This window comes from Pistacia vera, unplaced genomic scaffold (genome assembly GCF_008641045.1).
Source record: "Pistacia vera cultivar Batoury unplaced genomic scaffold, PisVer_v2 Contig340, whole genome shotgun sequence".
NCBI classification, from domain to species: Eukaryota; Viridiplantae; Streptophyta; class Magnoliopsida; order Sapindales; family Anacardiaceae; genus Pistacia; species Pistacia vera.
Window position 1 is genome coordinate 576119 of NW_022196158.1, and position 24849 is coordinate 600967.

At 36.0% G+C, this 24849-nt stretch overlaps 4 protein-coding genes across 8 annotated transcripts; all 4 read right to left on the reverse strand.

Moving 5' to 3' along the window:
* Positions 1-47: 47 nt before the first annotated feature.
* Positions 48-11223, reverse strand: LOC116138389. Of its 5 annotated transcripts, none has more exons than XR_004129286.1 (5): positions 10944-11223; positions 10649-10789; positions 9864-9996; positions 733-1193; positions 48-546 (listed from the first exon to the last, which is right to left on the reverse strand). XR_004129286.1 is itself a non-coding variant. In XM_031424096.1 (4 exons), exons 1-4 carry the CDS (start codon positions 11049-11051, stop codon positions 913-915), a joined length of 720 nt encoding a protein of 239 aa, XP_031279956.1. In that variant the 5' UTR covers positions 11052-11211; the 3' UTR covers positions 48-912. The 5 variants fall into 5 exon arrangements, 2 of the variants coding, with proteins under 2 accessions (XP_031279956.1, XP_031279957.1); XR_004129285.1 differs by having other exon boundaries at positions 48-488; positions 10887-11211; XR_004129284.1 differs by having other exon boundaries at positions 10887-11211.
* Positions 11224-11499: 276 nt separating this feature from the next.
* On the reverse strand, positions 11500-12253 carry LOC116138390 (protein PLANT CADMIUM RESISTANCE 8-like). Its single transcript, XM_031424098.1, has 3 exons — positions 12226-12253; positions 11870-12084; positions 11500-11774 (listed from the first exon to the last, which is right to left on the reverse strand). The coding sequence occupies exons 1-3, from the start codon at positions 12228-12230 to the stop codon at positions 11728-11730; spliced, it is 267 nt and encodes an 88-aa protein (XP_031279958.1). The 5' UTR covers positions 12231-12253; the 3' UTR covers positions 11500-11727.
* An 890-nt stretch (positions 12254-13143) lies between these two features.
* LOC116138391 (cytochrome c-type biogenesis CcmH-like mitochondrial protein) lies at positions 13144-14974 on the reverse strand. The gene is made up of 4 exons (XM_031424099.1): positions 14944-14974; positions 14101-14276; positions 13674-13805; positions 13144-13584 (listed from the first exon to the last, which is right to left on the reverse strand). Exons 2-4 carry the CDS (start codon positions 14242-14244, stop codon positions 13381-13383), a joined length of 480 nt encoding a protein of 159 aa, XP_031279959.1. The 5' UTR covers positions 14245-14276; positions 14944-14974; the 3' UTR covers positions 13144-13380.
* Positions 14975-15557: 583 nt separating this feature from the next.
* LOC116138400 (auxin-binding protein T85) lies at positions 15558-18376 on the reverse strand. The gene is made up of 5 exons (XM_031424109.1): positions 18208-18376; positions 17524-17630; positions 16912-17115; positions 16138-16205; positions 15558-15891 (listed from the first exon to the last, which is right to left on the reverse strand). The coding sequence occupies exons 1-5, from the start codon at positions 18287-18289 to the stop codon at positions 15786-15788; spliced, it is 567 nt and encodes a 188-aa protein (XP_031279969.1). The 5' UTR covers positions 18290-18376; the 3' UTR covers positions 15558-15785.
* Positions 18377-24849: the final 6473 nt, after the last annotated feature.

Sequence of the window (24849 nt, forward strand, 5' to 3'; positions counted from 1 at the left end):
TGTGTGGGTGTGTATCAAGAGACGTTAAGTTGAAGACTTGTTTGTAATATCTTACTGATTTTAACAGAAACGTTAGGGTTGTCCACAAAAAGGTCAAAAAACAACCATTAATTGGTATAGCACTGCTTAATCAGAGGCGTCCAAATCAATCGCTCTACAACAAATGAGAAGACTCGCTGAACTGGACGAGTTTTACGAGATAGTTGAAGTCAATGACAACCATTGGTCATCAAATAGGGACATTACTTACAAGGTTTTCGTAATATTTAATCAAATCATGCTAGAGTTTGAACTACATTAACACTCTTTACATGCATTTTCTCCAAAGCTTGATGAATGAAGTTGTAGAAGAAGAAAAAAAATGTAAATAAAGATCAAACAAGTTACTTGTCATCTCAAAGCTTGCTAAATGGTTTTATATTAGCCGAAGTCATCCATTGCTTAGCCAAAGCAATCAGTTGCCCGTTATCTTTCCTTCTGACTTCAACCTGCACAGACGCAAACTTTCATGTCCCCCATAACCTTAGCCTGTATCTCAACTTCTTCCTGCACCCATTAATTACCATTGCATATTTGTGATTAATCGGTATTAATAGCACTCTTGACTCTATAATTGAACCACCCATTAATCATTATGTAAAGTTTTACAGAAAACTAACACACAAAACTACTATGTGTACAGGAATTTCTAGATTAAAGCAGCTCATCTTAGAAGAGGATAAGAAATTGTACTTGAATCTTAACAATTGAATAAAAGGAAATATTGAATTCAACCGATGCCTTGGCATGGCCAACTGAAGCGTATACGGCAAAACCCCCTACAATATCAATTAATGTTGCCATAGCTCTCACTTCCCACTTTCCATCTTTATCCTGCTTTTCATATATACATATACATTTATAAGCGACGCATTAACTTAATTGATTAGATAGCTTTACAAAGAATAAAATGATAACTAACATAGACTCAAATAAATAGAGAAGAGGACAAACAAAGTTTACCCCATGGCAGATTGTTATTATGAAATTACAGCGTACAAAGCCCTGTTGGACTTCCACCACTTGAAGGCCGCCCTTAAGAATTATGGTGCCCAACTCGTGACCAAACTCATCCTTTGATATTTCTTCAACCCTTCTCCTTATCTTCTGCAGCAGATTGTATTTCATTCTCTCTCTCTCTAACATCCACTCTCCTGATCAGTGGAACTTCTATTCTTATAATTATTTATATTGGTCAGATTTATGCTCCATTAGCAATAAAAAATTTATTTACAAAGTCTTCTTTCTGAAGATTTCACAATTAATATATATTTCATATTTTAGTATATTATATCATAGACATTTGTAAAGATTGTATTATTATATTATTACAATTAATAACTATACAACCTAGTTGATTAATTGGAGAGAAAAACACATAGATTCAGTTTTAAAGGTTAATTCATAGCTGGGTATCAATCTTCTTGAATGAACCATTTTTCTTTGCTTCGAGTTTGCAATTGAAAATTAAAACAAGAGATTCTTTCAGCATCATCAAAGGTAGAAATTTCTGGAATATCAACCTTCCATTTGCCATTCACTCTAGAAACAAAGTCTTCTTCCTTTACTCCTTTCATAAAGAGCCTTTCCGCCTTTTCCCAATTACCTTGGGTTCTTTGGCCACAAACTGTGCATAACCTGGAGGTAATCCAGGATATTTTTCCTGCAGACTTGCCGCAAACTGATCTAGAACATCCTGACCACCCATGGTCAATCTAAATCAATCCTTAAACTAGCTGCAAAAGTCTGACTCTTTATATGGTTCAGGATCTGGATCCAACTGGGATTCGCCGTACCAATAAGGAATTACCACCTCAGCCTTTTCCAATCACTTATTTCGAAGTTCCAACTCGGCAACTTCAATGGTTGAAATTCAGCAGATAAAGCACAAAATTTTTGTGCACCCTTGACTAAAGGCCTTTTGGATAATATCCAAAACTCGCTTTACTCCTAGCCAAGTCAGATCCTCTTCTCGAATATCTGGGTTCCCGTTACAGAGGTCTAACACAACCTGTTTAACCTCTTGTTCCGTATATCCTCCAATAAGCCACACTTGCTCGATGTCACTTAGAACCAAGGACATCTCTTATTTTACTGACTTAGTAAAATAGTAAAACAAGAGATTGAGAGAATGAATTTTTCACAAACTGAAAATATTATTAATTTTTCTCTGAATAAGATTGTACATAAGCTTCTCCTTATATAGAGAATTCTAGATTTCAAATGTATCGAATCCGTAAAACAAGACAAAACAAAGATAATGACATTGAGGTCAACATGTCTCTCATATGTCATACAAAGATAAATTATTATATCTTTAATAATTACAAAAGTACAAAACATACTTATTACAAAAGACAAGACAATATAATTATTATAAAAGACAATACACAACATCCAAAGCCTTCTTTAATCTGGATCGTTGAATCCTGTTGGCAAAATCCTAGATGTCTACGCATTATCTTCCGTTTGTCTAATACACGTCATTGTATTACGTGTTGGACATTTTCGGTCATCCAAATCTCCATCCTCTAGATTTTATGAGTCTTTGAAGTTATCTACTTCTATAAGATCAATAAAATCTTTCAAAGTCTCATCTTCTTGGGCTTCCTGGTCGTGGGCTAAGACCATCCTCAGAAGATCAATAGTACCTTCCATTAAAGCCTGCTTTGATAGATAGACTAAATCAAACCCTTTTAATAACGTTCTTAACTGGGCTTGGCTATGCTTGAAGAGTGTATCCTGGATTATCGCATACATGTCTAGTAACACTATCACTATCCCATTATGGATATGGACAGTAGCATTTGCTTTAACAAGCTCCTCTAGTTTGAATTTAACAAGTAGCAATTTTGCAATATGCAACCTGGTCCAATCTTTCTCTTCTTTCTTTTGAATTTCTTCTAGTGCATAATAACTATTTTTACCTTGTTATCTAACATAATTCGGTACCACAGTTCTCCTACAAAAAACTCCTATATTTGTGCAAGTTGAACATTATAGTTCTCTTGCAATGATTAAGTAATCATGCAAGTGAAAGTGTCGACCTTTCGATTCAGTACACAGAGCGTTTGTTTAACCGCATCTGGCATATTTGGGTCCACCATCGCTTCCTGTATATCACTTTTCATTGTATCGATCCATCCTCTATCCAAAAGGTTTTTGCAATAACCTTTTCTAAAGATTTTCCATGGAACGTACAATTCCATAGTACCATTAGGATAAACCTTGGACCAAATCTGCCAAGTCGGTTTTCCCTAATTTCACTATTAAATCATTCAAATTTTCAAGTTTGAGATTTACCATGTCAAACAAATGACATTTTCTCATTATCTCGAGTTTTTGAATTCCTGCTTCATAAAGCAGAGCAATTCCTCTAAATTTCTCGTCCTCATAAAATAGTTTATCAACTTCCAGCCAAGCTAACCTTCTCGCTAGCTTCTTTAAACACCTTTGCAGTCGTACTTCCCTTTGACCTGTCGCCAATGCAATTCAAATTTGGGTTTCCAAATCCTCCCAGTGTGTTTGACTAGCTGGAGTTAATCTTAAACCTTCTGGAAAGCTAAACCTCTCACAAATATCTGTGTCTATTAATCGCTTTGTTTGTGGAGTATGTAGAGTCACCACGCTTGCAGCACCTAATGATGAATCCTCATGAGTTTTTGTCTTTGGCAGTGGACAATTAGCCTGCTCATGTCCTTCATGTTTACAAGACCAGCAAACTATTGCTTTCTTCTGAGTCTTTTGGTTTTCCTTCTTAGGAGTAACCGACTTTTCAAAAGTAATTTCCTTCGTAGAAATACATTTCAAATGTTGAAATTTTGGGTTTCTTCTTTCCGAAGTATCAGAGTCATAGTCCCGACTCTTTCCTTTTTTAACCTGCTTTGCCGCAGTAACCTGCTTAGGAGTAGAGATCATCCGCAGTCTTCTCCTTTTTTGCAGTAACCCTTGGAGCCAAAGTTATCTTTAAGGTACAATTCCTTCTCAAGTGTCCTCGTTGTTTGCACTTAGAGCATGATAAGTGATTTCTAGTTTCCTTCTTGTCCGTCATTATCCCATAATTCTTCAGAGAAATGTCTGGACAAAAAGTCAGCAACAAAGTTAGATTTACCAGAAATATATTCAAATTTGATTCTATAATTTGCAAACCAAATCTTCCATCTGATTAGTCTAGCTTTGTCATTCTTTAAAGACAGTTTCATAAAAGTTTTTAAATATTTAGAGTATGTCTTTAAAGTAAATTCCTGACTGATCACGAACAATTGAAATCAGTCAATACATTCTTTTGCTGCTAAAACTTCCTTTTCATGAATAGGATAGTTGATCTCAGTAGGAGAGAATTTTCCTGACGCATATCGAACAATTCGTTCAATATTGTCAGTACCCTTAGCCTTAAGCACACCTCCCCAGTACAAGTGAGACGCATCACTTTCTATAATAAGCACATCCTCATCTTTCGGGAGTTTTAAAGGTTTTAATTGCTTTATCAAGGCTTTGGTCTGCTTAACACAGTTAGTGTCTTCAAGTGTCCAAACCCAGGGCACTTTATCACTAAGCTTAAGCGTCAAGCCATTGATTACATTAGCAAGATTAGGAACATACTCGCGCATGTAATTGGCTAATCCAAGAAATTGTTGTAACATGTGCTTATCTTCCAGCACATCTGAAAATCCCAACAACTTCTTTGAGATATGTTCTTGAAGTTGAATACCTCCTTCACCCATCTCAACGCCTAAGAACTTCACCTTGTTCTTAAACCATTCTACATTTCTTTCAAATAGAATCATTCCGTTATCAAGGAACCTTTTGATTACCAGTCTAAAATGATTTACATGCTCTTCTTTGGTTTTACTAAGAACCAGAACATCATCAATATAGACTACACAAAAGTTAGATAAGTCTCCAAAAACCTTATCCATCTTCCTCTGGAATATTGATGGTGTCTGCTTAAGCCCAAAAGGCAAAACCATCCATTCAAACAATCCTTTCGGACAGGTGAAAGCCATCAAAGGAATGCTTGACTCCTCCATTCTAATCTGCCAGAATGTTGACTTTAGATCAAATTTTGAGAAGATTTTTCCAAATCTAGCCTTATTCAAACAAGCTGATTTGTTTGGTATCTTATAGGCATCGTCAATAGTTTTATCATTTAATTGCCTATAATCGATAACCATCCGCGCTTTTCCTCTTTCCTGCTCAGCTCTATTCATAACCATGAATGTTGGCGAGGAGTGTGGGCTTTTACTAGCGCGTATTAATTGCTTATCCAGCAATTCTGGTATTTGTTTGCTAAATTCCTCCTTTGCATCAAGAGTATAAGGATAGGATTAGGTAGTTGTCGTATCATCATCCTTCCTTAATTTAAGTGAAGCATATATACCGTTCCTTTCCCATAACTTTAATGGTTGATCATCAAAGCATGGAGAAATTTCCTCTTTAAAGGATTTTACAAGTTCCTCAATCCTTGAAAAGTTCTTTTGGCTTTTATTTTTTACCTTCAAGATTATCTCCTTATGTGTGAATTTATTCGTGCTCTCAGGGCATGCTCTAGAGGATCCAACCTCCTGTAATATACCCTATGCGATCCGATTTATATGCTGACTTGGATACAAGCACAAGAGGTGGTCAATAATTTATGGTCTAATTCTAATAGTTGAAATGAAACGAGACACATGGTGTAAGCATGACTGCCAAATCCAATAACAAAATAGTTTGGTGATCGTGCCGCGTTTGATACTATTACCACATCGAAAACTCAATGTTATAAAATACTAAATTATGTAAAGGTTTTTTTGGGGCAGGTGTCTACTAAAATTATCTTTAGATTTGCCATGTCATAGTTTCGGATTTTAATGACATTCAAAACTGTCTTTCCTGCCAGTTGCCAATGGACATGTTTATGACAACTGATAACCCATAATTTTCATTAATATTACATTCACAAACTTTTCTTATTAATTTTCTTTTACAAACAAACGTATCAATTCATAATTGATCAGTTCGCAATGGAACTTCTTCTCATTAATTTTTCTTTTACAAACATGACATATCAATTCATAATTAATCAGTCTCTCAATGGATCATGTCTAACCAAATACGAATTACCACGCCAGCAGATCAACGTAATAACTGCGTTTTTGTGTAAATAAAACAAATTCAACAGATTAACACTGATTCAATTTATAGTTTATATGAAGATTGGCATGAAGCCATGACTCTTGACGGTTACAGGTTGCAATACCACCAATATAATCGGCCTAAGTAAATGGCCTTGTTGCAGCAATCCGAAAAAGACAAGTACTGGCTATTAACCAAACTCTAGTTCCCTGTAATTAGGAATATACAACATGAACTGAAGATTCTGGGATAATTAGTGCACAAAAGGGATTTAATGAGCATATCGTACCTCCATAAACTTGATCAAAATTTATTACTTTAATTCCCTGTAGTTAGGAATACAACATGAAAATGGCTACTTTTATTTATGCAGACCAATAAAGAAACTGAACCATGAACATCCGAAATTACTTCATTAGAAATAGTATAAATGATTTGATGTTTTCAATCAAGTCCGTCATCTGTTTTGCAGAACACTTTCTTTAAATGTTGTGATCAGTAATTAAGCTCAAAGCTTACTCACTATCCTATCCTGGATTGCTGAAGTCATCCTGTTTACCCAAAGCAATTAGTTGTCCAGAATCTTTCTTTCTCACTTCCATACTACTGATGTAGCTGTCCTCTCTCCCCTGCAACCTTTGCCTCTATCTCTACTTCTTCCTGCCATTGTTTTTACTATTTATTGTTATACTTCATTTACTTTCACAACATAATCGCACACAGCTTACATTAACATATCTAGAATAGGTAGTACAAATATGCTACTAGATGTAGTTTAGATTTAAAAAACAACATTTCATTTCTTCTAATCTTCGTTCATAAACTGGTTTTCTATTGCAATAAGCTATTAACATTTCACAATCAATTTATGATGTTATGTTATTCTATTATTTGCGTTAACATTGTAAAGATAGGCATTGGCATACCCAGTTCATAAAACTGAACTAAACCGGCATTTTCCACATATGATAGGGTCAGAATAATAAAGTGTTTAGATTGATTTCATTAGAATAAGAAAATATACCTGAACCTTAGTGGTGGAAAAGAAGAGATGGTGAAGTCAACGGAGCCTTGATATGCCAAAAAGGAGTAAATGGCAACCGCTCCAACGTTGTCTATTATGGATGCTATGGATCCAACTTCCCAATTTCCATCTTTATCCTACATTACTTAAATACACATCTTAACCTTATAAACATGGAATAAAATAGTAATAATAAAAGAAGGAAACCAGAAATACTGCTAGCTTCACTGGTACGAAATAACTGCAGCGTATAAAGCCTTCATAGCCTTGACGATTTTAAGATCCTCCAGTATTATGTTTTCCAATTCATAACCGAGCTCGCCCTCTATTAGTTGTCGAAACCATTCGTTTGCCCGTGCAACTTTCTTGCTCATTCTAGATCTTGTGTTTTCTGGTTTTTTGACTTGATTAGGTGGCAGCTTGTTTCTCGATAATTATTAGTGGTGGTGATAAAAGAATTTTGGAAGATTTCTCATTGATGCCCATCTCTTTTATCTCTACTTTTTGAGTTTTTGTACTTTCGATGCTTAGCTAATATTCCACCCTTTATTTTTTTAAACTTTTTTTCACGTGGACCTGAGAATTCAGGCCGGGTGTCGGTGTACTGACTTATGACTTTTGGATGACAGCTATTTTCCCTTTTTTTTAATTCAGGTATTTATTTAAATAACGGATATAAATTAAAAATGAGATACGATCTGTATTTCATTATTAAAAGTTTAAGTTAAGTTAAAAAAAATGGGTGAATTAAAAATAATAATTAGATTCAATCTCTCCTTGTGGTTTTAGTGCTTCTCTCGTGTGTGTGTGTGTGGGGGGTGGGGGGTGTGTGTGTGTGGGGGGGTGGTAGACAGAATAATAAGGACGTTAAGTTGAAGAGTTGTTTGTAAGTTGTAATACCTTACGATTTTAACAGAAACGTTAGGGTTGTCCACAAAGGTCAAAAAACAACCATTAATTGGTTAGCACTGCTTAATCAGGCGCCAAATCAATCGCTCTACAACAAATGAGAACCTCGCTGAATTGGACGAGTTTTAGGAGATAGTTGAAGTCAATGACAACCAGTGTCATCAACTAGGGACATTACTTACAAGGTTTTCGTCATATTTAATCAAATCATGCCGAGTTTGAACTAAATTAACACTCTTTCCATGCTTTTCTCCAGAGCTTGATGAATGAAGTTGTAGAAGAAGAAAAAAAATGTAAATAAAGATCAAACAAGTTACTTGTCATCTCAAAGCTTGCTAAATGGTTTTATATTAGCCGAAGTCATCCATCTTAGCCAAACAATCAGTTGCCGTTATCTTTCTTCTGACTTCAACCTGCACAGACGCAAACTTTCATGTCCCCCATAACCTTAGCCTGTATCTCAACTTCTTCCTGCACCCATTAATTACCATTGCATATTTGTGATTAATCGGTATTAATAGCACTCTTGACTCTATAATTGAACCACCCATTAATCATTATGTAAAGTTTTACAGAAACTCACACAAAAACTACTATGTGTACAGGAATTTCTAGATTAAAGCAGCCATCTTGAAGAGGATAAGAATTGTACTTGAATCTTAACAATTGAATAAAAGGAAATATTGAATTCAACCGATGCCTTGGCATGGCAACTGAAGCGTAACGGCAAAGCCCCCTACATATCATTAATGTTGCCATAGCTCCCACTTCCCACTTTCCATCTTTATCCTGCTTTTCATATATACATAATATTTATAGCGACGCATAACTTAATTGATTAGATAGCTTTACAAAGAATAAAATGATAACTAACATAGACTCAAATAATAGAGAAAGGACAAACAAAGTTTACCCCATGGCGGATTGTTATTATGAAATTACAGCGTACAAAGCCCTGTTGGACTTCCACCACTTGAAGGCCGCCCTCAAGAATTATGGTGCCAACTCGTGACCAAACTCACCCTTTGATATTTCTTCACCTCTCCTTACTTCTGCAGAAGATTGTATTTCATTCTCTCTCTCTCTCGAACATCCCCTCTCCTGATCAGTGAAACTCTATTCTTATAATTATTTATATTGGTCAGATTTATGCCCATTAGCAATAAAAAAATATTTACAAGTTTCTTTCTGAAGATTCACAATATATATATTTCTATTTTTAGTATATTATATCATGGACATTTGTAAAGATTGTATTATTTATTACTATATTCTATTGTGGAGTTGTACCGGAGACAACGGCTTGGGAGAAAAAGGGGATCAATCTCTCTCTGGCTACTAACTAAAGGAATGACTTTGAGATCTAACATGGAGCTACCTGCCCAGAGAGACCATGGGCTGCTGGGCTAAACCTATCTATGCCTATGGGATAAAATTGAACAATAAAAAAGAAAGGTCTCTACGGTTCAATAAGCAAATGAAACTTTAAGTTTCAACTAAGAAACAAAGAAAGCGAAGATCAAGTTCCCTATTTTGAGCTCTCTAAACTCATGACAACCAATCAAACTAAAACAATCAAGATATTGGTACATGCCAAATATTATTAACACCAATCAAGCTGCTAAGCTCTTGCGATCCATTGAGCGAGTAAAAACCCTGATGTATAGAGGATAATTATTTAATTTCCTCAACTAAGAAACAAATAAAATGATGCAACATGTAAATTTTTATATAAAGTTACTAGCGAGCTAGGTGTTTCTATGTCAAAGCTTACTCCCTTGACTTGAAGTTGTCCATAGTTTACCCAAAGCAATTAGTTGTCCACTATCTTTTCTTTTGACCTTCACCTCTACCGATGTAAGCTTTCCCTTCCTCTGCACAACCTTTGCCTCTATCTCAACTTCTTCCTGCCATTGTTATAATATACCTCAATTAGTCAAACTCAACAACCCTGTATGGCATGATAGAAACAATCAAAATAACTTCAATGGAACTAAGGGGGTTATAATGTAACGAAACTAATTAAACGAGCCAAAGTACAAAAAAATAGCAGCTAGCTCCATATGAACCTTTTTACATTACCTCGCACCGTTCTAATATTAGCGAGAGAAATATTAGCTTACCCAAATTATAAAACTAGGCCTTTTTGCTTCAAAACAGAGATGAAGAAGCAATTTCCAATTAATCATAAGCACTTGTTTTATTGGTTCCAAGTATTACCATAACAATATAGATAGAGATAATTGATTAATTTCATTGACATGCCTGACCAGATTTTGCAGATTTACTATGAACAAATCACAATTGTGGGTTCAAATGAAAAGATTACAGTCTGGTTGAGGACTGAATCAGTGAATATGAGGAAGACCAATTGAAACTTGGAGGTATCTTCAGTTAAAAATTAACAAATTAATCCAATGTTTTCAATTATTTGAATGAACTAAATGTTCTCTAGTCTCCTAATTATTGACTAACAAAAAGACAAATCTGAATGCAGATTAGAAATAAATTAAAAAAGACAAAGCGTATAAAATAAATATGGATAGTAAGAAAATGTACCAATATCTTAACCGTGGAATAAAATGAAAGGCTGAAATCAAGAGAGGCCTTGACGTTGCCAGAAAAAGAGAAGGCGGTAGCAGTCCCCAAACTGTCGATTAACGTTGCCATTGCTCCGGCATGCCAATTTCCATCTTTATCCTACGAAATACAATACATGCAGATAACCCATGAACAAATGATAAATCAATTAATTATTAAAGTAATTAATAACAAAGAAATAAAAATAAATATTTACTGCTAGGTGGGTTGGAACAATGAAATTACAACGAACAAAGCCGTTACGAGCTTCTACCAGTTGAATGGCTTCTAGAGTTAAGCTTTCCACTCTCCGACCCATCACGCCCTTCGATTGATCTTGTATCCATTTGATTGTCGTCTCCAGAGCAATCTTGTCCTTCATGTTTCTCTGTTGATAATGGCTTCAGTTTTCCCGCTAGTTTTAGAAATAGAAAATCTCCCAGCCTCCGATAACCGATTAGAATTAGGGATGAGAAAAATCGTACAATTGTATTGGAGGTTGACTCATTATTACTTTTGGTTGCGTGGCCGCGCTGATAAGCCTGATATATTGCAAGTTATCTAATGGTGACAAATCATTTGTCGACGTTGACTCACATTATAAGTCGCAATTTCCCTTGATTAAAGTAAATATTACTTTCAAATCTTACCCTAAAATTTTAAATACGTTAATGGATGTGAATTTTCATGAGAAATTTCGGAAAAGATGACTAAAAGAAGCAATCCAATTACTCAATTCATCATATAAACTATTTTATGTTGTGTTTTGTTTTTCAATTTTCTCTAAGGTTTTTTTTCTTGACTTCCCACACTTAACTATTTTGTATTATTATCCAGACAATTGAGTTTGCAGGATTTTTCAACAATGGTTCACATTATATCTTGTAAATTTCTTTTATGCCCGAACATAATACCCCCAGTGCCAACAGGAGATAACCTCACGACTTACAGAAATGAATACCAATAGAGAAAGACAATATAAACAAAGCAATTTCATTCCCATGAGATAGAGAGATGGTGGTTTTATCTAGCCATATATTGATTTGTTGGAGGATCATTTACTTGTGTATTTCCTCCTCGTTGAGCAAGTATTCTTCATACCACCCTACAAACAACATCAACAAAATGCACAATTAAGCCATGCCAACGAGTAGATTTATTTTATAAGAAAAGAGGAAAGCAAAAGTGAAAGCTAATTGCCTAGAGCAAGATCAATGTTCCTGTTTTTAAGCTCTCTAAACTCCTGGCAGAGGGAACACCATAGGCAGAAGGTATGAGAGATGAGATCTGAGTATGAAGCCTCTACTAAATTATACTTCCTCCTCAACTTTTCTCTATAGTTTGATCCAATAATCCATTGAGAGCACAAAATTGGCATCGTCGTGTACATGAAACTCGGCTCCCCATAGGACAAGCTGCAACACAAACTTCCATCTTTTAGTTACTTGCTAACAAAATCCCAATAGCTGAAATGATGAGAATAATGAGAGAGATTATAAAAAATAAAAAAAAAATTAAAAATTAAAAAGAAAATCAATGGAAAAGAGGAAACTTACTTCATCTATAACTTCTGCTATCTGCCCATAAGAATGGCTGCCAAAAGGCCCAAAACCAATAAGAAAGTAATTTACTGACCCTTTATTAACCTGTCGCTTTTAATGCTAAATCATACACGTCTACAACCTTCATAAACGACACGGTATCGTTCTTATTTCTTGGTAGTAAAAATTCACATGTTTTCATGCAGAAGAGAAAAAACTGTAACCTTTGTAAAATAAAATAACAAGATTCAAAGGAATATAGCAAAAGTAAGAGGGTTATAATGTTATTTTTCTTTCTTTCTCAATAACCCAATTCAAAGAGAATATGCGTCGTGTGCTAATAGCCTGTCTTGGTTAGTTAAAATATAAAGAATAATTTGTCTCACTGCTTTGTAATCTGAAATGAAACAAGACCTTCCAAACTTCCTTTAAAATCAATGCCATGAAACTTCACCAAACTGATTACTCAGGGCTAAAAACATGAGGAACCAGCCTGCCACTTGATAAAGTTTAATGATTTTGGACCAATTCATTTCCAAAACACTTCATAACCCATTTAGTGACATTTGAAGTAAAATATTAGTGGGATATATATCTCTTACATGTACTAGAAGCATTCAAGTTTCTTTCTGCTCTGTTACTTCTTCACCAAAGAGACACAAAATAGCTCCGTTATCCACTCAGACATGTCATTTTAGGCAAGACTCCTGTCCTATCTAAATGAACATTTATGTGGGGAAATCAATCTCATTGTTAAGTCTAGAACGAGAAAAGGATAAAAGAGATCCTGATTAGATGATTCTAAAAGGGGTACATTCTTAGTTGGTAGTAGCAATAAACAGGTCCAAAAGCTCTGAAGTAACTTGTGAAGAAGACATATACTAGATTTAACCAACCACAACATCAAAGAAAATAAAAAAAGATTCAGCTTGATGACAAGGGAAGTTGAAATCAGATTATGTTGAATTTAACATGCAATAAGCTTATAATAAGGGAGAAATACTTGAATTTTTATACAGATCAAATTCTTAATTGGTAAATGTCGAATCATAATATATCACTCAAGACACGAAGGAACCAGTCATTGCTCGATGATCAGTAGTGCACACAATTGTATGCATAGTTCGCACCCCATAGTAAGACAGGTAAGACAAGTGGTAGGATTACACATTATTGACCATGCAACCTATTCCACCAGAAGGAAGGTGAAGCTCTTTCTGGAGGAGGAGGTGTAAGGAGGTCTAGCATGGTTTCCTTTTCTTTTGGGGTCAATGGAACACCTCTAACAAGGTTCAAAGCCATGATGTGCACGTTTGTCTTTTTCCTGTGCTTATTGTAAGCCCAAATTCCTGCAGCAGCACCTGCAACTAAAAGCTGTCCCAAGCCAATACTTCTAAATAAGTAGAATTTCACAGAAAGAGTTCACTATTATTTCTAGATGGTTCTTTTAACCCTAAACTGACCGGTGATAGCCAGAAGGCTGCTGTCTGTAGATCAAACTTTGGGGCATAAAGCACTGTCTCCCCATAATCATCTTCAAGCTTTTTGTAGACCTCTTTATCAGTTTTCCCAGAGTGGATCTCATCACGAATTAACTGCAGCATTGTTGCAAATGTAATTAGTGCACAGGTTATATTAAAGTTATTGATTAGAAGATTGTTAAAAAAACATAACCAAAATGGCTAAGCAAACGATGACAGTATATTGTGACTCCTCTTGGATATTGTAAAAGTGAAAAGTATTGAGTACAAAATCAAGATTAATTCCTTTTTAAATCCAATAAGAATTAGTTGGTATAACTTTATTGAGTAGACAGATATGATGCCCAGAACTAAAAGAAAAAACCTTCTCGTAGTCGTATCCATATTCATTCAAAGCAAAAAACATTACCTTCCTCAGGAGAATGGCAATATCTGCTTGTGAATCTTCAATGGATTGACTTCCACACTCAGTGCACCGGACATTGCGACTTATATTTCTTGCCCTAGCGTCCACCATTTGTTTCTTTTTAAACTCATCATCTTCAGTTGCCATTGTCAGAGTATATCACCTCAAGTCCAAAGCAACTATCAAAGAAGACAAACAAAAAATTAATAAAATTATGAAACACACCCGAAATACGAAATAAGATCCAAAAAAAAAAAACTCTTTAAAGATTTTGGTAAGCTTTTGCTCACGCATTTTGTCGAACACTTGCTACACCAAAAGAACAAAAACAAAGTATTTATGAACGCTCCGGTTGGACATCAAGCTAACAAATCCAATAGTTAATCCTACTCCAAGTTCCAAGTTTCTGGATATTCGTTCTAATATGAGTTGATTGTAGAACAAATTTACATGTGCAGAAATATTAACTCCAAACTTATAAATACAAAATACAGAATTAACTATACAAAAATTCCATTTCTAAATTTCTATACGGAACCCAGGTGACTTAAAACATTTTTTTTCTTTTAATTTTCAAGAAATTCAGGAAAAAAAAAACAAATTCTATTTCCTATTTTTTACTCATTACTCATTACTCATTTCAGCCTGAACTCAGCAAAGCCAAATAATTGTATGAGTTCCAGTTACATGAGGTTTTCATCTTCGCCACTAAATATAAAGGAAACAATCCCTAGAATTGAAAATTTCAATTTTCCGAATTTTTATCACTGTTATAAAACGGAGCACTGAAAACAAGAGAAGAAAGTGTATGAAGGAGACAAGAAAAAAAATGTGATCCGTAAGCACCTGCTATACCCTTCGCCCCGTCTGTGTCAACTCTCAACCTTAAAATGCAGGGCTTTTGTTGGGATTTATGCCATGCCACATCTATGTATCTCTACAAATCTTCGGCCTATTAGTATATTAATATTTTTACCCTTATGGTTCCATCACATTTATTTTAACACCCAATGCTTCTGAAATTCTTGAATAGCAACTGGGATTATTGAACATTTGAACTGACTTTGAGTTGGGTATTGCGCTGGTCCATATGGACTTGGCTATTGGGTTTTCGGTCTGTTGGATCTTTACTAAGCCCTACCAGTTGGGTCTAATATGTAAGAAAGAGCAAGAATCTGGGCCTTGTTAATCCAAATAACTATATTAAATCCTTACAAGAATATCAAATGAGAAAGATTTGTTGCGTCTTTTTGCAATTATCAGGTTTTTCCAGTATCACACTTCATCATGGTTTTTTTTCCCCCAAAATTTAACTATGCTTTGACAAACTTTTATGTCTCTCCCATCAATCGGTGCTTCAGTTATGCACTTGAAAGATTCAAGATTTACACTACTGAGTCTTAACATCAGTTATAAAGATATTAAAAACTTGCAATATCAGTATTTAGTAAATATATGTCAGAAACCATGTTTTAGAATGGTAAGGTAAACGTGAAATATGTTAATTTAAAAAATATACAAATCCAGCATTCATGTAAAACTATTACAAGTTACTAGCCCCTTTCACTATGGAATCTTGACTCAGATTGTCAAAAGTGCAATGAAATCTCTCTCATACTCACTTTTCATGAGGAGTAGAGAAACGGTGACCATTTCTTAGTGCATAGTTCTCATCTCGTATTTCAATTTTAAAGCTCATCTTTCACAGTTGCTTGGAGGCATTGTTCATCCCAATAGTAGGGATACTTCAGCTTTGCTGCAGTGTGAGGCATGTACCAGTCGTCGTATATAAACCTGAAGCAAAAGCCAAAGTAATGAATATAAACATACCGATCCAAATCAATCAAAATCTATGCGGAAATAATCATTTAGTAACCACAAAACTTCTAGAGGAAATACTGGCATCTTGAAAGCATATTTAACAGTTTTGGAAATGCAAATGTTTCAAATCAAGCGAGGAAAACAATTCATATATCTTGAATAGCAAAGTAATGGCAAATATAGAAAGTTCAAGGGAATGGAAAAAGAGACATTACTTACACTTTTACGGGCGGACGAGATATTGTGACAAGCACTTGCAAATCCTCATGTTCATTAGTATTCCAGACCTGCAATGAGGCACCATATACAATTCTCAAACTATGGACAAAGACGAGATATGGAAATGCTTCCAGGACAAAAACTATAGCGACTATGTTTATAAGAGCAAATTGAGAATAAAAGTTAATGGTCATTTGATTCACATGGAAGAACCTTGAAAACTATGTCGTTACCAGAATAATGCTCAAAAGATTGCAGTCACAGGTTTTTTCTTCGAATATTTGTTCAGTATACCAAGCACATATTATCTCACTACTCATTATATATGTAACAGAGACAGTCTCAGGTTTTAGAGCCAGACATAAAAATACCAGGTACTGATTTTACAGCAATTGAAAAACTTAACTATAATGAAATTAAGAGGCAGACAATTTTCACATCCGACAATTCTGAGTAGCTCTTGCTGAATACAATAACTTTTAACAGCCTAAGCATTTGATAGGTGATAGCTGTGACATTTTGTATCATGCTAACAACATCAAGAATCTTTCAGATAAACCTTTTGTAATGAGTAAACTGTATAAATAGTATTTGCCTTTCAAGGGTTTACAAGCTGGATGTAAGATGTACAATTATTGTTCATAAAATAGCAAGGTGTATGGTTCTAATAGGCTGGAAAGTAAGATCAAATACTATTTGTTTCTTTGTATTAATAAATCTAATATGCAAATGCACAAAATGTCTGATGCTAACCATCTAAGTGGTAGTCTTCACCTGGTGAGCATCATTAACAGGGATATGAAAGGTGCTATTTGAAAAGATAAAATATTCTTGTGGCTTTCCAGGGTACTTCACATGTGAATTTGAGGCAAGATAGAGAGTGCCACTACCCTTCAGGACAACAAAAACTTCTTCACCGGAGTGCCTGTGTATTGGTGTTCGTGATCCTGGAGCAAATGTTTGAAGCCAAACCTCAACCTGTAAACAGAAATGCCTTAAAACATGAATACCATACTTCGCATTTTTCACTTGTCTGCCACAAAGGGCCGCAATCAACATTGATTCATGCTGTGTGAAAATAGCTTGGATTCTCTAACGATTGACAATAAAAAAAGGGTAAACATCTGTTGTCTCAAAGTAACAACAAAAATTTAGAACCAAAGACAGTCTGGATATCTATTGCAGCATGCCATTCCTCCAGACTTGGTGAAAAACTATTAATACTTCTTTCACCCATACAACCTCTAATCAGTTACCGTGTGATTAACTGTATGACACACCTTGATTTAGCTTCTAATATGATCTTTGCTTTTCTGTAAACAAACCAATGAACCATAAACTCAAGAAATCTTGGATAAGTGAATTCTGAGTAAGTGTATTTGGTACCTCTTTCAATCCAGAGGAGACAGAGCCTGCCAAAGTAATATGGGACAATCCTCCCCTTCCAAAGTTATCCTGTGAAAGCTCACTAATATTTCTTACAAATGGTAACCCTGCAACACAAATAAATTGCAATAAAACATAAAATAAAGAGATATACAAAGGCATGGAGCACATAATAGAGGGCATTCACAAAAGAAATTGCACCAAATCAACAACCTTTCTCCTTAATAAATCACGAGATAATACCATTTCATCATCTCACAATGAATATTCTAAGTTAAACTCGCATCATCTATCCAAGAAATGTAAAGAAATCAAATGCACAAAGAGAACAAGAGTGTGATTCATGATACCAAACATTCCAAGTCTTCATAAAAGAATTTCGGCAAAATGACAAATTTAATTTTTCAAACCCAAATAAGGTACCTAAGAATGCATCACTTTTTCCTACACATTTTGCATCAAAAAGTCGGTTCCAGCACCATTTAACTCCTAAATGAAATCAATTACTTCTATAGCCACCATAAAATTAATAAACTTAAACAAGTAGCTAACTCTAAATTGAAGATTCTTGAGCATACCCAAGAATGTTAAATAGTTCAAGTAGTTTTTGTGCATAACCTCGTTAAAAAAAATTTAAAAAATTTAAAAAAAAAAAAAAGCACGAGATGAGAAAAGAGAATTCACCCTCGATCGAACAATAAGAAGCTTCGGCAGTTGCAGAGAATAAAATCAGACTTAAGCAGAATAAAATGAACCAGGACCTCATTGTCTTCTCGTTGCTGTTATTCGTCACTGCTTACCGTTGTGTTTTTTATTTAATTACTTCAATCTTGTAACCGGGTTTTAGTAGCTTCTAGTACTTCTTCGGGTACGCGGGCTTGGATCTTGATGTAATTCAGTTTTAATTTCTTTCTTTTTAGTTTATCATAAATCTAGTGGGTGTCCGGGTGACCATTTAATAAAAATTAAATACCGTAAATAAAGGAAAATAGATTAAACGATAACAGTTTAAGAGAGAAAAAATATTCAGATTTTCTATAACAGTAAAGTTATGAAAGGGTGGTTTGTAATTAAAATCAAAATCTTTTATTCTTCACGAAATTTAGGCCAAACAAGAGTGGTTTGTGAAATATTGTTATGTCATTATATGATATTCTGGTTTCTCTAACAAGTACAACCAATTATAATTGGTTAAACAAGTTTTAGCTGAATTTAATTCATATAAGTTTTATTAGAAGCTTGATATTTGGAATGATCATTTTCATATAATAGACAAGGTAAGGTCCCTTTGGTTCACTATTATTGTTCTATTATATTCCACTATTCTATCCTAAAAACTCAAAAATGCATTTGTTTTAATATTCTCAAAATCTAATTATACTTTATTCAACTCTTCAAACATTAATTATTACTTTTCTCGTAAAGATAATTCATTTTACTTTTAAAAAATTATTATTCTAAAAAGCAATTTGAAAATAGATTTTTCAAAATCCTCATAAAATTGAACAATTGTCACAAGGCTAGAGTATATAGAAGTTTGATGTATGAAAAAAAATTACTTAGAAAACATTTTTTAAGAGTCAAATTGAAATTTAATCTTTTTATAATTGACTTAACCATCTAATTTCTTTCTACTTTTATCTATACCTGGCAAACGGGCGGGTAAAAGATTTTCACAGTAAGAAAATGTATAACCCGTACTCACGCTCGTGGGTACAGGTCGATCCGCGGGTCACCCACAAAAAAGTTTTTCAATTTTTTTTTCCCCTACTTTTTGTTATTCAAATTTCAAACTCAAAAATGTATACTGTATTAATTTTGGGAAAACATTAAAACATCGGAAGATTTGGACTCCAAAACAAAACCAGGTTCAGCACCGCCACCATACCATTACCAGACAAAACCAATGGCTCTCAATGATAATCAATGGGCATGACATCCCCTGTTTTTTTCCCATTTATTATAAATGGCCCACATCGATCAATGACTCTCAGATAACTTAAATCTTTGCTTTTGTTTTTTAAGGCTACTCTTCTTCTTCTGGTGACTCAACTTCTTCATCTCAAAAACCAAAACTTTGATTCTGTGGAAACGATACTCAATCAGTTCCCCTCCTCAACATATTTAGCTGACTAGAACCAATTGACACTAGAGACTAACAACTATATACAAGCAATTGTGGAAGATGAAGATTTGGCAGAGTTGAGGGTTTGCCTGACACGCTCTGATCTTAAAGACTCAATTTCTTTATTGCAAGTTTTATCTCTAAGTCTTTCTTTTCGTTTGTGTTTTCCATTTTCCATTTTCTTCCTGTACATGCACAAGATATGCATACGATTTATAGAAGAAAAAAAATATTTCATCAACGAAATTTAATAGAGAAATTTCATACTAGCTCTCTCCTCTACTCTACCAAACCCAACACCTAACAACAAAGATTGAGCTAAGCCCCTGCGGCGACGACGTGAGACGATGAGAGTGAGAGAGATTGTCAGATTCAGAGTTGCTGCTGTGCGTCGGAGTGAGAGAGATTGAGAGCTGCTGTTCGTCGGCGTGAGTTTGAGAGAGTTTCAGTCGAGTTTTATTCGAGGAAATTTAACTCCCAGGCCATCCCAAGTTTGCATTTAACAAAATGGCCTTGAAACTGTTTTTCATTTTTTTTTTAATTTAGAGAAGATGACGTGGCATAGTTAGGATTAATTAAACACGTAAAAGGGGATAAAATGAAAAGATTAAACGTATAAGGAAAACATAATAATTAATGAAAGTTTTTAAAATTTTAAATTTGAAAAAGAAGTCCCACCCATTCAAATCGCTTAATCGAAACCGACTAAGGCAAAAATCGATTCTTCAAACCGTAAACACACTCTGCGCAATTTTCGGCGATAATAGTCCACATTCCTACAAATTTTCAAACCCAAATTCAATCCTAAAGCTTATTCCTTTCTTAAAACAATGGCTGACATTCACAATGACGAAGAAAACCCAACGCCTCTTCGAATCGTAGAGTCCGGTGGCACAAACAGTTCAATGGCTGCTCCGATAGATGTTCCGATCAGTGAAGGTGTTCCAGCAGCGGAGATGACGGCGACACAACAAGAGAGAGAACAAGAGCAAAACAGTTCTGGCGAGGAAGAGGAGGCCGGCTAGAATTCAGGCGAGGAAGAGGAGTCCCGCAAGAGTTTAGACGAGGAGGAGGAGGCCGCCGAAGAAAAGGTATCGGTACTGTCACTTAAGCGATGTGGGATCGCTTAAGCGATAATGTCCAAAGCATACTGAACATCTGATAAGAGCTAAGATTGTATCGCTTAAAAGATTGATGGCTTTTACTCTTGGTCGCTTAAGCGATATAAATGATCGCTTATGCGATCTTAGATCTGATAGATGTTGATTCTGCCTCGTAGAAGATCTCTTAAGCGATCTGTAATCGCTTAAGAGTAAAAGAGTTGAATCGCTTAAGCGATCTTAGAACTGGCAGATGTTGATTCGGCCTCGTAGATCTCTTAAGCGATCTGTAATCACTTAGACTGGCAGATGATTCTGCCTCATAGAAGATCTCTTAAGCGATCCTCTTTTACTCTGGGTCGCTTAAGCGATTATAGATCGCTTAACAGTAAAAGCGATGAATCGCTTAAGCGATCTAAGATCTGGGCAAATGTTGATTCTGCCTCGTGCAATATCGCTGAAGCGATCTGAAATCGCTTAAGCGACCAAGAGTAAAAGCAAAGAATTGCTTAAGCGATCCTATGTATCGCTTAAGTGATTAAAAAAAAAAATCGCTTAAGCGATTCTTCGCTTTTACTCTTGGTCGCTTAAGCGATCTTGCACGAGGCAGAATCATCTGCCCATCGCTTAAGCGATTCTTCCAGAGCGTATTTTGTTTATATTTGATTTGGTTAAATTTTTTTGGTGATATTTTGTTTATATCAATTATGCAAATTTTTCGGAGCATAAACTTTAGAGAGTACGGGTTAGAGTGTGTAAGCGATACGGTACTGTACTTCCCTATACGGGTGATAATGAGGTCAAGTTGGGATGTTTTAACGAGAATAATAGGGATTTTACGGACACTAAGGAATGGTGAAAGGAGATTCAAAGAGACTTGTTTCAGTCAATTTTGGGATATGGACACAAAATGGAAAAAGACATTCTGGGGGTCAGGAGTGCATTATATGTTGCTGCACTCAATAAAAAGCAAAAAAAAGTACGAAATATGGTTCGTGGTGGATGGAAAGCCACTACGTTTCCGGATGATGGAATATGCATTGGTGACTGGCTTAAGATGTGGGGAATTGCCAGGTGAGGTTGAGGCAAAAGGAATAAAGGACAGTCCGACAGCCAAAAGGTTGGCTAACAAGGTTTTGGCAGGAAACACGTCTATTAAGGCACACGAATTAGAGGAAAGGTTAATAATGATGAGTTTAACGATTCAGAGACGTTCAAACTGTGCTTGGTTTTGTTCTTACATTCAATCCAAATGGCTGGTGACTCAATAAAAGCCATTGATATTGATTGGGTGATGTTTGTAAGCAACTTGAATTTCTTTAATGCTTATCCGTGGGGACAATTATCATTTAAGCGAACCATGGAGTCCCTGTAAGCAAAAGAGCTGGCGTCAAAGCACTCCCAATGGACGAAGAAGGGTAGAAAGGCCACGTACAATTTGTTTGGCTTCCCGTAGGCAATGCAGGTAAATATTAATAGCTTTTTGTTATATTTTTTTTAATATATGTGTTTGAATTATGATATGGACTGTTTTTTTACAATGTAGGCTTGGATGTATGAGGTCATCCCTGTCCTGGCTAAGGCGGGGGGGATTAGGTCTTCTTCGGTTGTGCAACAGACATTTCCTAGGATGTTGCGGTGGCAGGACCAGAAGTGTACCCATTGGGATTATGAGCAAATAGAGATTGAAATTCAATCCGCTCAGGTAAGAGTAAAGGATTAAGCTTTTGAATATGCACTTGCTTTAAAATGTCGCTTAAATCTAATTGATTTTGTTTCTTATTGTAGGGGGTTGTCTGTCCCTTCCTCACCGCTACTGGGGATGAATTGCAACAGGACTATGTCACATCTTTCCAAGCACTGGAGGATGAAATGGATGAAGGGATAGACCGTCTGACGCGGGAGCTACAAGGGGTCACACATGTGAGGGTAGTTACAAGGCCACTGCTTGAGAATGTGGTTGACGCCGAGGAGGATGAAGCAGGAATCAGCGGGAGGCAGGAACAGGTTCGTATGCCTCAGCAAACCGGTACAACAAGTACCTCTTTGCCGAGGCATGCGAGTCAGGAGAGTAAGGTGGTTGACCTCATAAACAGTTTGTTTGATAGTTTTACAACAGCTATTTATGGCAGGTTTGATAGGATGGAAGAGCAGTTGAAAAGGGTGGAAGAGAAAGTGGATAAGGTGGGAGAGAAAGTTGTTAGGGTGGAGGAGGAAGTTGGTAGAGTATTGAAGGCGGTTGAAGTGCAACCTAGGCTGAGAAGAAAGAGCCGAAAGAGCAAGTTTGTGAAATCGCCTTACACTATACTAACACGAGGAATCAAGAGGAAAACAAAGAAACAAAGTGAGGAAGAAGCCAAAATTGAGGAGGTTAAGGAGGTTGCTAGAGGCAGTGAGGCAGTTATAATGGAGGAGGTTGAGGCGGGAGGCGAAGGAAGCGGGGATTTAGAAATGGAGGAAGGGGGAGGAAGCGGGCAAGCAAAAATGGAGTCCACTGTTGATTTGTATAGGCCAATAGAGGAGGAAAAGAAAAAACCCGTCTATGCCTATTACAATGAATCCGGAAGTGATGCCCTTGTAAAGTGTAAGACCGGGGATTATTCTTAGGAATGATTTGGAGAGATTTTGACGATGGGCAGGTGGCTTCACGACTCGATCAGTTATTTTCGCTTAATTTTCCTTATTTTTGCTTATCTTTTCCATGAGGTATTGTATACTTATCATGTTGTTTTTATTTGATGCAGCACATCGATGAGGTATTGGCATTGATGAAGTGCGACAAACCAGCAATGGTGATCTACTATATCTCGACTGTGCCATCACCGATATGGCCTTTGGCCAAACGCTGGTATCGATATATCGCAATTTATTGAAAAAGGCCATTGGTGCATATGTAGCAAAAGGAGCCAAACGAAAACGATCAGGCACAGAAGACTTGGACTGCGTCTCTAATGATTTTAGGTTTGATGACAGGATGATGCAGTATGTAATAGGGGACAGGCCCAAATATGGCCACAGTTAGGCAAAGTTTAAGAGCATCTACTGCATCATCCTGGTTAAGGAAATGCACTGGATAGCAGTTGTCGCGCTCTTAGAGGAGAGGCTGCTGAAGATCCTTGACTGCAACCCAACAATTTTTCAAGACAAGCAGTTGGAGGCCGAGTTGGAGCCACTGTCCATGTTGTTCCCGCGGCTGTTACGCGACAGCGGGATGTGTGACCAACTCGGTGATGAAGCATTGACAAGAAAGTAGCCACTCAAGTTCGTTCCCGTCCCAACAAATGAATCAAGGTAAATTTTGTATAAAACTAACTTACATAATACAATTGTGAAATAAGTTGATTCTAATGCTAATGTGCTCTTCCTATTGCAGTGCTGATTGTGGGGCATATACCCTGAAATTTATTCAGTTCGACATGACTAACACCCCGATGGACAGATTGAATGACGAAACAATGACCATCTTTCGGGAGTGCTGGGCTGTTGAGTGCTTCCATAGGGAAATGGATCCGTTTTGAGTTACCACAATCCAATCAAAAGGTTTGGAACTTGGACTTTGAATTTTGTAGTTTATGTGATGTTCATGTTTATACTTGGGTTGTGGTACTGATGCTGTAGGTTTAGGGTTTTATAGAGCTTTATCGAAATAGACGGACTCAGTGAACTTCTCAATCTTGCACTCCATAACTTGGGTTCGTGAAGAGAGAAAATTTTGCAGGTTGCTGGCAAACAATGAGAGGGAACTTCTGAAACTGGCTTGGGCTGTCAAAGTAGGCTACCCGCAAGGCATCTGCAATCAAGGTTGGTGGCCAAAAGGAGGCATCTGCAATCAAGGCTGCTGGCAAGGCATGGTACCAAACAATGATCTCAGATAATGATTAAACCGAATTTGAAAGCTTCTCAAAGTGGCGGCATCTGCAAGCAAGGCTACTGGCAAGGCATGGTACCAAAGAATGATCTCTGACAGTGATTATACCGAACTTGAAAGCTTCTCAAAGTGGCTGAGGATTTATTCTGTTTTGGCACTATTATGAATGATTTTAAGTTTAAACTTTCAATTCATTGATGCCTCTTAAATTTTGATTTGTGATGGATTAGATT